The 14,445-nt window shown below is 47.4% G+C and overlaps 1 protein-coding gene across 4 annotated transcripts; it reads right to left on the bottom strand.

Moving 5' to 3' along the window:
- Positions 1-945: 945 nt before the first annotated feature.
- LOC128824649 (zinc finger protein 883-like) lies at positions 946-13,293 on the bottom strand. Of its 4 annotated transcripts, XM_054006398.1 has the most exons (5): positions 13,234-13,286; positions 10,495-11,806; positions 9,335-9,453; positions 6,903-7,015; positions 946-5,771 (listed from the first exon to the last, which is right to left on the bottom strand). In XM_054006398.1, the coding sequence occupies exons 3-5, from the start codon at positions 9,394-9,396 to the stop codon at positions 4,090-4,092; spliced, it is 1,857 nt and encodes a 618-aa protein (XP_053862373.1). In that variant the 5' UTR covers positions 9,397-9,453; positions 10,495-11,806; positions 13,234-13,286; the 3' UTR covers positions 946-4,089. The 4 variants fall into 4 exon arrangements, with proteins under 4 accessions (XP_053862373.1, XP_053862371.1, XP_053862374.1 ...); XM_054006396.1 differs by lacking the exon at positions 10,495-11,806 and having other exon boundaries at positions 13,234-13,293; XM_054006399.1 differs by lacking the exon at positions 10,495-11,806 and having other exon boundaries at positions 946-5,768; positions 13,234-13,293.
- Between the last annotated feature and the right edge of the window lie 1,152 nt (positions 13,294-14,445).

Raw genomic sequence — 14,445 nt, 5'->3', positions numbered from 1 at the left:
TGGAGAAATCAAGTGCTTGCTGTACAAAAATACGAACGTTTGTACTGCATAGTTCTGACTGATTGCCATTGAACTCGCTTGAGTACAAGTAATTTTACCAGGTGTCCTGGTAAATATGTATCAGAGGGGTAGCTGTGTTAGTCTGGATCTGTAAAAAGCAACAGAGTCCTGTGGCACCTTAAAGACTAAACAGACGCATTGGAGCATACGCTTTCATGGGTGAATACCCACTTCGTCAGATGCATGTAATGGAAATTTCCAGAGGCAGGTATAAATATGCAGGCAAGAATCAGTCTGGAGATAATCAGGGAGGGTGAGGCCCTCTTCTAGCAGTTGAGGTGTGAACACCACGGGAGGAGAAACGGCTTCTGTAGTTGGATAGCCATTCACAGTCTTTGTTTAATCCTGAGCTGATGGTGTCAAATTTGCAAATGAACTGAATTCTCATTGAATTCAAAGAGAAACTGCTGAGCTTCAGTTCATTTGCAAATTTGACACCATGAGATCAGGATTAAACAAGAAGAGTGTGAACGAGAGTCTCAGTTCCACCCCCACACCTAACACCCAAGTGTACAAGATAGAAATTCATTAACAGGTTAACCAGAACAGAACCAGAGTCAGATAGCGTTTTTTTATTTTACTAGGGCTCACCTTATTGGAGCACGAACCCCAGGGGCTGCGGTGAAGTGAGGAAAAGGGGCTAAGCACCTTGTTGGTGCTGTTCCTAGTTCGCCACAGCCGTCCAGAGTCCAATGTCCGAGCTAGGAGGGTCCCATCTGGGGTGCCAGAAACTGTTACCGAAATGTCAGGTCCACCTAGCTGATCTAGGAGTTGCCTGATTGCCAGCCGGAGACCCCTCCTGACACTGCTGAGAAGGGGACCTTTCCCCATGTTACCGAAATGTCGGGTCCGCCTAGCTGAGAGCCAATAACAGCCAGACAGAGATAAGGAAAAGGTTGCTTTATTCTGCAGAAGAAAGCAGAGCTTTGCACCTTGGTACAAAAACTGTCTTACACAAATTTCACAGATCCTTTATACAAACTCAGACAAAGACTCCTGCCGTGTTAACACTTGATTGGTGGTTACCAGACCCTGCGCTTCTGCTCTCTGGTCAGTGAAAACTGGTTTGGAGCCGGTCTCCTCTGCCTCAAGGCAGGGGAGACAAGATAGTTCAAAAGTTCAGGCTAGCTGTGTAGGTGAGGCGCCTGCTATCCCTAATGGCCGTTGGTAGCCATAACGGCTGCTGGATTGTAAAGAAAGGAAGGTGTGTGCGGGGGGTCACTACTGACTTTCACACCCATAACTATTAGGGGCTATATCAAAATACAACCTTTAAACAGCTTTATTCCAGGTACCCTCAGGGCACCGCCATGGTGGGTGGTTGTGCATTAGGGAAACGCTCCAAAGCAATTTCTCTAAAATATCAAATCCTACAACCATCAGGGAAACATGTTACTCACCCCCCTTCCCATGCTGCTTCCTGCTCCTTCCCACCCACCCACCACAGGGGCACCACACTCGTCTCAACGGCTGCACCGCAGGCATTCTTATTGTAGCGCCAGAGACAAAGTACCTGGGCTTACAGTTGGATTAAGGCCCTCAACTTTTAGCTGCCTTGAGATTTGAGGAGGTACATTGCCTAAAGGAGGCTACAGAGACATGGGAAATGTGTAGCTATGATTGCCTTACTATTGCTATCTGCTCCCTTGGGCTTGGAGCCATTCCTGCAAAATTCCATTGATTTCGCAGTGCATGTTGTGCTGCTCTGCAGGTATCATAAGAGAACTGAAGACAAAGACATGACTATTTTTCCATGCACATCGCAAGGCAATGCAGCTCACTTGGCTCTACCCTTATAGCTTGTTGTTCCCTTCCACTCCGGCACCAGCCTGACAGAGTGGTGCAGAATATCTTCCCGGGTTGCCCATGGCCTTGTTGAACAAGATCTTGCTCTGCCCTCAGCATCATATTCGCCAAGTACGGACAGCCTGCAGTTGTGCACATGAGCTTAACCTGCCCCCACTGCCTCCCCCTCACCTTCCCCAATTCCCAGTCCACCACCAACCTGGCATTTCTACAGAGGTCCTATATAAGGAGGGAAACAAGGTGGAAAAAGATCTTACCATCTCCAAGCTTTGGTGGTCCCATGTGAATGGAATTCCAAAACGAAGGAAAAGCAACACTTTATTATTATTGGCATGGAGACTAGAACTGAGACGATAGCTACTTGTGCTGTTTCTACCCCTCCTCCCCCCACCCCCCGTCCTGACACATCACTGCCCACATGGACAGAAGCATTATCCGTGGCTGAACGCCAGGCAAATCTTTGAAGGGGGGGGGGGAAGAAGAGAGAGAGAGAGCACGTGCACATGAGAAGGCATATTTGTGTCAGCATCTGTAAAAGCAGAAGAAGACTGAAGAGTGGAGGCAAGGTTTCCTTTACCATGACACCAAGGAGAGATGAGGACGGTGAGCTGTGGACAGAGCGCATTGACAAGATAGTGAGGGTGATACAAAGGCAGGCAGCCCTGCTAGACAACGAAGTGGCACTAAATTCACAGGCAACGCAACTTAGCCATTTGAAGACACTGCATACTGGGAGCATCCCTTCCCCGCCCCAACTCCAGACAATTCACACGTTTGATAAAATACCATTTTAATTCCAAAGACGTACTAATTTTTTTTATCCTTAAGAACAAAAAAACCCAACAGCCTGCTGGTGTACTGTCAGATCAGGAATTACCCCCTCCCCCAAACCAGACAACCAACACAGAATATTTTCCAGGGATGTGCCCAGTCTAGTGTTAAAAGGCCCAAGCAACATGAATCTCATCACTTCTTATTGGAGACTGTTCCACAGCTGTTCTGGGATCTCATGCCTCTGCAATTACAACCCAAAATTACATTTGTTTTTCTCTTCTACAGAGGCACAAAGCTGGGACCAGAACTCAGTGTTGGACTCTCACTCACAACCTCGAATTCATTAGTGATATTCTGAGCTAGACTCAGGCAAGATGACTGTACAATGACACACCCGAAAGCACACATCTCTATACTGTTGCCTTTTATCGTCAGCGCCGCTCACGCTAGCTTTCTGTCAGTGACTATTTGTATTTCACATCACTTTTGCCCACATGCAGCAGTTTTCATTTTTCTACCTCCCGGTTGATGTCTACCCATATGGGGTGCTTAATCCCTCCAGGCCCCTTTGACTTATTTCTCTTTCCTCAATGGCATTTGCAGCTCGCACCAGTTTTACACCATCTGAATAGTGAATGACCATGTAAGTTACTCCCTCTTCCAGGTGGAACAGTCCCAATGACAGATGATGGAATACATGACCTGAAAAGCAGAAGCTAAATCAGCTTTGTGACGGTGTGTGTGTGTGTGTGTGTGTGTGTGTGTGTGTGTGTGTGTGTGTGTATTCTTTCTCTGCACATGGACAGCTATCAAGCTGCGTCTCTTGCTCATTTTTAGGGGAGCTTAACTATTCACTTCAGGCAATCAACGCTTTGTTACTTACTGTGTTGGAGTCCTACACTTGTAAGGCTCTGCCAATATAGCTATACCAATGTATTATACCAATATACAATACCCCCATACTGCTGCTAACATGACTCAGGTGATACAGGCAAAATAGCATTTTGCTGGTATAGTTTATTACAGTGTCCGTCCTCGTCCCCGCACAAACAAAATAAATTCTACTGGTAAAGTGCAAATGTTGGCAATGTAACTGTGCCTACACTAGGGGCTTTTACCAGCACATTGTTCACTCACACATCACACCTCAAATAGACATAACTGCTGGCAAGCTTTGCAGCGTAGGCATAATTATATCAGCAAATGAGTCCATTTGCCAGGATGGTATATTGTTAGGGAAACTGATATAATTTATACCAGCAAAACTCTTGCCAATATAAGAAGGTCAAGGCAAGTTTCCTAGAGACCTTAATTCAGTTTGATACAAAGTTGAACAACAACATGACACTTCTGACTGAAGGTTCTCTCACCCATGGAATATTTATAAGATTTTCCTTCTGTGTGAATACTCTTATCGTCAAGAGCGTGGAGTTAATATGGAAGCATCTCTTACGGGTTCTCCCTGGTGTGAGTTCTCTGGTGTTTAATAAGGTTGGAGCTCCGATTGAAGGTTCTCTCACAATCACTACATCTAAAAGGTCTCTCTCCCGTGTGGATTTTCTGATGCTGAAGGAGATGTGAGCTCTGAATGAAGCTTTTCTCACACACATGACATTTATAAGGTCGTTCTCTAGTGTGAGTTCTCTGATGCTGAATTAGATGTGAGCTGTAAACGAAGCCTTTGTCACAGTCAGCACACTTGTAAGGTTTCTCTGCTGCATGGTTTTTCTGATGGAGCATAAGCTGCGAACTGCGACTGAAACTCTTCTCACAGTTAGGGCATGTGTAAGGTCTTTCCACATGGTGGGTTCTCTTGTGCTGAAGAAGGCGGGAGTTGCTAGTGAAGGTTTCCTCACACTGGCTGCATTTATAGCTCTGGTCTCCCACGTGGATTAATTTGTGTTTATTTAGCACTGAGCTTCGGCTGAAACTTTTCTCGCACGCAGGACATTTAAAGGGTTTTTCTTGCGTGTGGACTCTCTGGTGTTGAATGAGATGGGAGCTCTGGTGGAAACTTTTCTCACAGTCCAGGCATTTGTAGGGTTTTTCTCCCCTGTGCGCTCTCTGATGGAGCATCAGGTGCGAGCTCTGAATGAAGCTTTTGTCACAGTCGGGGCACTTATAGGGTCTCTCCCCCGTGTGGATTCTCTGATGCTTAATAAGATTTGAACTCTTGTTGAAGCTTTTGTCACATTCAGAGCATTTATAGGGCTTCTTTCCTGTGTGGCTCTTCTGATGTTTATGAAGGTCCGAGACAAGACCAAACCACTCCTCACAGCCATCGCACTTGTAGAGTTCTTCTCCTGCGTGCATTCTCTGATGCAGAATGAAATGAGACCTGATCAAAAAGGTTTCCTCACATTCCCCGCATGTATAGGGTTTCTGTTCTGTGTGGACTCTCTGATGTTTAATAAGATTTGCACTCTGTACAAAACACTTTGCACAGGTAGGGCATTTATAGGGTCTCTCTCCTGTGTGGAGTCTCCGATGCTTTATAAGGGTCGAGCTCCAGCTGAAGCTTTTCTCACAGTCGGGGCATTTATAGGGTTTCTCACCTGTATGGACTCTCTGGTGTTTAATAACGGAGGAGATCCAGCTAAAACTTTTCTCACACTGGGGGCACTTGTGGGGTTTCACTCCATTGTGAACATTTTGATGCTGAATAAGCCGTGTGCTCCGAATGAACCTTTTCCCACACTTGTCACATTTGTAGGGTTTCTCTTGCGTATGCGTTCGCTGATGATCAATCAGCTCTGATCTCTGTCGGAAGCTTTTCTCGCACTCGGTACATTTATAGGGTCTCTCCCCCGTGTGGATTCTCTGGTGCTGAAGAAGATGTGAGCGGCGAGTGAAGCTTTTGTCACACTCAGTACATTTATGGGGTCTCTCTCCTGTGCGAATAGGAATGTTTTGGCATTTGCTGAAAGGTCTTTCATTTGGAGTGGATTTCTCCCTGCTCTCATCCCCTATGTTCCCGTGTTGGTCGGCTGGCCCACGTTCACCCTCACACGTATTTCCCTCATCAGAGCTATTTGCTTTCTCTCTCTGTGATAAATTCCTGTGCTCTGCCAAACCCTCAGAATTTCCCTGCTGATGATTCTCTTCAGTCTTCCACTTGATTCCATCATCTGCTGGAATAAATGGAGAATCCAGATGTTACTTCAACACACAAAAGACATTGGACTTGTGAATGTAAAGCATATAATGTTGGCATTCTGACTACAGGCTCTATTAGAAAAGCTGAAAATATTCCTTCCATCTCCCTTCAGGAGTGTTGTATGTACAGGAGGTAACTGTTACACTGTACTCAGTACTGTGGCCTCAGATGGAGTACTGTGTCTAGTTTTGGGTGCCACACTTGAAGAAAGATGTGGACAAATTGGAGACCGTCCAGAGGAGAGCAACAAAAATTATAATAGGCTTAGAAAACCTAATTTATGCAGAAAGGTTTATATCAACTGGGCACATTTAGTCTGGAGAAAAGATGACTGAAGGGGGACCCCATAACAGTCATTAAGTACGTGAAGGGCTGTTAGAAAGACGATGGTGACCAATTGTTCTCTATGCCCACAGAAGGAAAGACAAGAAGCTTAATCTGAAGCAACAGAGATTTAGGTTAGATATTATGGAAAACTGTCTAACTCTAAGGATAGTTAAGCACTGGAACAGGTTAACTGACAAAGCCCTGGCTGGGATAATTTAGTTGGGCTCGGTCCTGCTTTGAGCAGAGGGTTGGGACTAGATGACCTCCTGAGGTCTCTTCCAACCCTAATCTTCTATGATTCTATGAACTAAGGAGGTTGTGGAATCTGTCTCATTGCAGGTTTTTCAGAACAGGTCAAACACTTGACAGGATTGGTTTAGGTTTCCTAGGACTGGGTCCTGCCTCAGTGCAGGCAGATGAACTAAATGAGCTTCTGAAGGTCCCTTCCAGCTCTACATTTCTGATTCAGAAGCTCCCTCTCCACCTCCTGGTTTCAATGTTTCAAAGCTCTACAGAGAGGCAAGACAATGATATCCACTATGTCCTGCCATCCCACCTGACCACTCAGAAGTCCGAAGTGGGAGGCTACAGTCCAAAGCCAGTCAAGATAGGTAGGAATCCATGACAGACGCCTGCCAAAAAGATGTAATAACAGCTGGCTACTAAGCTGACTGGAGGGGACAAAAGCTGTTTCAATAGACGCTCATGAAATGTGGGCTTCTTTCTCAGCTCATTACCTCACTCAAAGTTTCTGAAGAGTTCATTAGTTATTACTCACCAAAGGAGACCCCTTTAGAAAGGTCTCTTTCCCTCGAATCCTGGTGAGCCTGGACACATGGCTCTTCCCCATGTTCAATCAGGGATGCAACATCTAGTTTGGTGACAGCACGCCTGTTAGTGGGGAAAAAAAAAAAAAATCACACGATGTTCTCTGGTACTTGGCAAGCACAGATTATTTGGTATTTTGTAAAAGTCTCATTCAGCATTACTGCTTCCCATGATAGTCCTTCCAATGGAGCATTTCAACCTGTCCCCAAATATATTAGCTGTCATATTGTTTGCAGTTTTGTTATTTTGCAACTTTCCCTATTGTTTTCCTGTCCTCATTGGCGTTTGCAATTCTTCCCAGTTTAGCATCACCTCCTAAATCCATTGGCATGCTGCTTACCTCCCCATCCAGCGCAATGATGACCATTTTAAATCCTGGACCAAATGCTGCTGTAACCTTCTCCCAACCCAGAACATGGCTATTTGTTGTTAATTCCAGTTTGTGATCTTTGGACTGTTCTATATCCAAGAAATTGTTCTCCTATCCCACCCAATTTTGGGAGTAAGGTTTTGTGAGATACTATATCAAATGCTGTACTAAAATACCAGTATCGGTCTCTTTAATGGGTCTCTTCCATCATATGATTCCCAGATTCTAAGGCCAGACAAGACCACTGTGATCATCTAATCTGGCCTCCTGCATAACACAGGCTATAGTCTAGGAGAGAAAGGCCCCAAAAATGAATACAGCATTGTTTAAGGTGAAGCTGCACCATAGATAACTTTGTAGTGTTTTCTGTCTGTCACAGTACAGCCTAATATCTTAATTTCTTACTCAGTAACCACTACACACTGAACAAACATCTTCATTGATTTGTCCACAATGACACCTTGATCTCTGTCCTAAGAGGTTACAAGGATCTAGGATTGAGATTCAATGTATTTCTGCAGGAGAGTCATAAGACAAACACCACATAATTTTACAGAACTCTTTGGCCACTAACAAGTTAAATGAGAGACAGGCAATTTCCTGGCTGATTGTGTGGATGCTGAATTGCAGAAAATTGAAATTGCTTCTATTAGAATATTGACTCTTTCCACGTGGAACATCCTTTATTTGCACCAATGCGTCACATGCAATAATCCAGCAACTCATTTCTGCTTGTGGGCTAGACAGAGATGGAGAAGTACAGCCATTGTCCTAAACCAGAAAATATTGTAAAGAGAGGGATTAGAGCTACCTTCTGTATTTTGAGTCTCCATTGACTGGAGCAGATTTCCCCCCCACACACACACAAAGGAATGCAAGTGCAAACATGAGAAAAACCCTGATCTGAAGATCACTCAGGCCCCTTACAGCTCATGCCACTTATACAAACTAGTGAATACAGTAAGTCCTTGCTTAATGTTGTAGTTCTGTTCCTGAAAAATGCTACTTTAAGCGAAACAATGTTAAGCAAATCCAATTTTCCCATAAGAATTAACGTAAATGGGGGGGGGGGGGGGGGTAGGTTCCAGAGAAATTTTTTTCGCCAGACTAAGACATTGTGTATATACATATACATACATACATACATACATACACACACACACACACACACAGTAGAAGTTTTAAACAAACAATTTAATACTGTACACAGCAATGATGATTGTGGAGCTTGGTTGAGGTGGTGGAGTCAGAGGATGGAAGAGGGTGGGATATTTCCCAGGGAGCCTTACTGCTAAATGATGGAACTAGCACTCAGCTGAGCCCTTAAGGGTTAACACATTGTTGTTAATGTAGCCTCACACTCTACAAGGCAGCAGGAATGGAGGGAGGGGAGACGGCATGGCAGAGAGAGACAGACACCCACTGTGTGAGAGAGAGGCACATTGCCCCTTTAAGTACACTGACACCACTCTAAGTACATTGCCTTTTTAAGTAGATTAGCAAATTGAGACGGCAGCCACTGCCAGCATGCTCCTTCTGTTCTAAGCCTTGTTGTGTCCCTCCCACCCCGTCCCCCCACCCCAGCTCTGTGGAGATAAGGTACAGAAGCGGGGGGGGGGGCAGGAGCAAGGGGACACCCTGACATTAGCACCTCTCTTCCCCCTACCTCTGCACAGCAAGCAGGAGGCTCCCGGGAGCAGCACACAGCAGTGAGGGGAGGGACAGCTGAACTGCCCGGCAATTGATAGCCTGCTGGGCGGCTGCCGCACAGGGAATTTAGGGGAGCTGATAAGGGGGCTGCCGGCCCACCCTGGTTCTAAGCCCCCACCAGCTGGCTCCAACAGGCTGCTGTTTCTGCAAGCGGTGGACAAAGCAGGCAGCTGCCAAACAACGTTATAAGGGAGCACTGCGCAACTTTAAATGAGCATGTTCTCCAGTTGATCAGCAATGTAACAACGAAACAACGTTAACCGGGACGACTTTAAGTGAGGAGTTACTGTAATAATTTTTACCCAGTGAGATCAAAGTCTTGTAGTTGTCCCTCATCTCGTCTTTCTACAGCTCCTTCTGCCATCCTGCTAGCTCCTCCCACTCCTCCTCAGGGGAGCGAGACAGCGATGTCAAACATAGCCTGAAATGAGAAATGAAACACGTTCTGGATCCAGATTCCTGGCTGCAACCTTCCGGCTGATGGGGGAGAGACACAGGCAGTCCTTGGCACGAGAGCTGTGCAATGAGGGAGGATGCGACTCCAGCTTGGGAATGCACAGAAAGCTTGTTATTACGTACTGACTTCCATGTTCTTCCCGTAGCTAAGGAGGAAGTGCAGCCGGTATCTGAGGCCTAGAACAGTCTCAGTTCTTGTTAGTACTATGAGAGATGAACAGTCTGAGGGGCTGATCCGCCCCCAACTGATCAGCTAGTAGAAAGGCTTGAAGTTCAAAAGAAAATATTTTTACAAATACAAGGACCAAATTCCATCCATTTTGATTTACGGCCTCTTGTTATTTATTCTCAAGGATTCAGGCATTTTCTGGGGATTCATCAAGTTTGCCAAATCCCAAAATCACCATACATTTTTAAGCACTAATGATCTTCATTTGAAAATCTATCCTTATAAAGTGGAAAAAACAAGGAGTCCTTGTGGCACCTTAGAGACTAAGGAATTTATTTGAGCATAAGCTTTCATGGGATATAACCCACTTCATCAGTTCCCTGGAGTGGAAAATACAGTAAACAGGTACATGAAAAGATGGGAGTTGCCATACCAAGTGGGGGGGGGGGGGGAGGGGAGCAGTGCTAATGAGGCCAATTCAATCAAAGTGGATGTGGCTCATTCCCAGCAGTTGACAAGAAGGTGTGACTATCAACATAGGGAAAATTATTTTTTGTAGTGACCCAGGGTTATTCCCAGTTCTCTTCCTGTTTAAAATGTTTGTGATCCACTCAAGGATCAAAAGCAAAGACATGTAACTTAGGCAACCAGCCACCATGCAAATAATCAACAGTGATCCATTGATGAGAACAACCCCATGAATGAAAATCAATTGCCCAAAAGATGCAGCAAACATCAGGAGCAGTTCACAAATGAGTCATTCCCCAAAGTAGTAAATGTGCAACATAAGTTAATCATAATAAATCCATCCAACAGCAAGCATTGTCAGCTACTTACTTGGTACATACTTGATAAACTTTGACCAGGTCTTCCATTAAAATCGTTTTGGTAAAAAATGGGGTTGTCAAAGAAACGGCATTCTTTCTCCCACCCAATCAAACATGTCTTTGGAGGTGAAGTTTTAGTTTTCAGAAACACTTTCGAAACAAATAAGTTGAGGGAGAGGTTATTTTTTGGTATGTCTGAAATTATTTGTTTAAAAATGGTGGGGAAATGCCCTCTCTATTTTTTCCTCCCATCACCCTCCTCCCCCATTCTTCTCATTAGAGAAGTGTGAGGGGAAAAAAAACATTTACATTCAAAAGTAACCTTTTTCCTTTGAAAAAGCAAACCTGGATAGTGCCTCTTGCTCACATGTTCAGGGTCACGCTGATCACCAGATTTGGGGTTGAGAAGGAATTTTCCTCCAGCTCAGAATGGTGAGAGCCCCTAGGGTCTTTTCTGCCTTCCTCTGTAGCATGGGGCATGGATCACCTGCTGTGATTTCCTGTGCACATCTCATCTAATCATTCCCTGACATCACAGGGACCTTGGCCTCACCTGTTCTCTTTTTCTCAGAGCCAAAATATTTTGGTCTGACTAAAGTCTTTGGGCTTAATACAGTTAGTGAGATGTAATGGCTTGTGATATGCAGGAGGTCAGACTAAAAGATCTGATGGTCCTTTCTAGATGTAAATGCTAAAAAACTCCCCCCCCCATGAGAAAAGTGTTTTCCCCTCACTTTCTGTTATGTTTAAATTTCTTACCCCTTTTCCCTACTTTAAAAAAAAAAAAAACACTGTGGGGGAGGGGAGTTTAAAAAGAAAGTGAAAGATTTCCCCCAACAAAATGAAAATAATTTTTTTCACTGAAAATCCCATTTTTGCATTGCACACGCAAACTTTGTTTTAAATTTTTTTTCACAGAACGTGAGTTTTGACTAGCTTTAATACTTAGTTACCAACAGCATCTGCAAGATACAAATCAGAGCTCTTCATTGTCACTCAGATCAGACTAGGAAATCCCCAGGAAAAGTTCCTCCCAGGTGCAGCATGGAGAGTTAGACAGTAACACTGCAATTAAGCAATGTTTTAAATACAGCTGGTTTGAAACAGGTTACACAGTTCAGGAGAGACACAGGTTACACTAGAATCCATCACTTTATCCTCTGTCCACAAGCAAAACAGTCCAAGAACTTCATTGTCAAAGCTCTACTTGGGCAGAGGTGTCTCTGGCCATTCCCCTTTGAATCAGGCAGAGTACGTTTTGCAGCTGTAGTTTGGAAGCCAGAGGGTCATCTGGGGCAGGTTTCACACAGGGACACTGCCAACTGAAAACCAATATTGACTTAACTACAGACTTGCTTAGTTAGTTTTGATCTCGGCAACAGAACAGGAATTTCAAACAAAATTCTTGCTTCTCCCTGAGAGGCTCATTCGGCAGTTCTGCAAACCAATTAATTAATTCGCTCAGATCTGTAGCGTCAATGGCAATTTGTCCGGCCACACACCCTGGGAGCTGCTGGTAGAGTGCCCCAGTGCTGCTGTATGGCTCTGAGAGCAGACACTGCCCTCTTCCTTACACTCCTTAAAGGAACAGCATTTCCTGCATCTCAGACCCTCAGGCTCCAGCGTGCTTCCCAGCCCACAGCATCTTCCAATTCTCCCCTCCATGTGACTCCTAAATCCAATCCTTCTGCTTCAGGCCCCTGTTAGAGACCCAATTCCCTTCCCCCCATACATCCCCCCCAATTCACTCCTCCATCCTCCACTCTTTGTATTTTTCCATTTTGCTCCCCCACCTTCCCTACCAATCATAGCTGCTCTTTCCATCCTCACAGCCAATCTGCTTCCCAGTCACCTTGACCTCTCTTGGCTTCCTCACACCTATTGCTCCACCTGGGTAAACTGGAGCATTTCTCAGAGCTTGTCTACACGACCTGCTGGATCGGCGGGCAGCGATCGATCCTAGAGGCAATAAATCGACGGCTGGGCGCTCTCCCGTCGACTCCGGTACTGCACCAGAAGGAGAAGCGCAAGCGGAGTCGACGGGCGAGCGTCAGCGGTCAACTTACTGCAGTGAAGAGACTGCGGTGAGTAGATCGAAGTACGTCAACTTCAGCTCCGCTATTCATGTAGCTGAAGTTGCGCATTGTAAATCGACCCCGCAGGATAGCGGAGCCAAGCCCTCAGACTTACCCCTCATGTCCCAGGGCTCTCCCAGACTCCCAGCCTCCCCACTGGCACCCACCTGCTCTTGAACGCAAACAGGCTTCAGTGCCCCAGTCCCAGCCCGGCCCCAGGCTCTGACCCCGTCGCACCCTTGGCCCCAGCGGCTCCTGAACTCGCCCCCCGTGCGCCCCTGGTGAGTCCCCTGGCAAGGTGGGGCGCGGCCCCGGGGACACACGGGCCCCCCCACAACGCCAGGAGCCCACGGAGCTGCGGACCCGCTTTGTGCCCGCGGCTGCCGGGCTCGGGAGCGGGTTAATTCACGGGGCGGCGAGTCCGGGCAGCGGCGCGGGCTGCCAGCAGCCGGGCGCCCCCGGCGGGGCGGGACCCTGACCCTGACCCGGGCCGGGCCCCCCGTTCCCGCCACCGCAGCCCCGGGGACCCGGCCCAGCCGCCGATCAGCCCGAGCCCGGCGCGACCCTCCCGCCTGTCCCGGCCGCACGGTCCCCGAGCCCGGGCCAGCCCCGCTCAGCAGCGCCCGGGCGGCTCGTCCCGGCCCCGGCCCCGGCCCGGCCCCGGCCGGGCTCACCTCGCGCCGCCGCCATCGCGCCGCCGGGCCCGGGCAGCGTCAGCGCCAGCCCCGCCCGCCGCCCGCTCCGCTCCGCTCCGCTCCCCGCCCGCCGGGCCCAGGCCGCGCTGGGGCTGAATGTTCCCCCCGAGCCCGGGGGCGGCGCTGAGCCGAACTCACAGACCTGGGGGCGGGGCGGGGCGGGGCCCGGTATATTTACATCATCCCTGACCCCACCCTAGGGTGCCAACACCCTGCCCCCCCCCTTCTCCGGGCCCCGCCCACTGCCCGCTCCCTCCCTCCTCCATTGCGCCTCTCCCCCATCCTCACTCACTTTCACCAGCTGGGGAGGGGGGTGAGCAGGGATTTCCCTAGACGACCCCCCCCATTACCCAACACCCCCTCCTCAGTTACATGCAGTGTGGCCAATTTAGCCTTTGCTTGGAAAGTTGAATTGAAATTGAAACATTAATACACACTTTAAAAGTATATACAAGCGGTGGGTCTCAAATTTTGTACTGGTGACCCCTTTCACATATCAGGGGGTAGCCGTGTTAGTCTGTATCTACAAAAACAACAAGGAGTCTGGTGGCACCTTAAAGACTAACAGATTTATTTGGGCATAAGCTTTCGTGAGTAAAAACCTCACTTCTTCGGATGCATCACATAGCAAGTGCAACCCCACCCCCTTATAAGTTCAAAACACTTTTTAATATATTTAACACCATTATAAATGCTGACGGCAAAGCGGGGTTTGAGGTGGAGGCTGCCAGCTCGCAAACCCCCATGTAATAACCTCCCGACCCCCAGTTTGAGAACCCCAATATACTGTATATGAGAAACAGGGCCGGCTCCAGGCACCAGCTTGCCAAGCAGGTGCTTGGGGCGGCCACTCCGGAGAGGGGCGGCAGGTCCAGCTATTCGGCAGCAATTCGGCAGACGGTCCCTCACTCCTGCTCAGAGCGAAGGACCTTCCGCCGAATTGCCGCCGCAGATCACGATCGCGGCTTTTTTTTTTTTTTCTCCGCTTGGGGCGGCAAAAACCCTGGAGTTGGCCCTGATGAGAATGTACTTGTACCTGAGAAAGCATAATGGGTTTGAAAAGTATGAACAAAGACTAGCTTGCTCATACAGCTGTTATTTATGACAATGTCGGCACATTGGGTTACAAATCACTTAAGTATTAAATGTGGGGGTCGTGAAATGTTGTTCTCCTTATTCCCCCAGCGCTTA

The sequence above is a fragment of the Malaclemys terrapin genome, chromosome 16 (assembly GCF_027887155.1).
Source record: "Malaclemys terrapin pileata isolate rMalTer1 chromosome 16, rMalTer1.hap1, whole genome shotgun sequence".
In the NCBI taxonomy this organism is placed as follows: Eukaryota; Metazoa; Chordata; order Testudines; family Emydidae; genus Malaclemys; species Malaclemys terrapin.
Note: the sequence above shows the minus strand (reverse complement) of the source record. Positions and strands in the feature narration are given on the sequence as shown.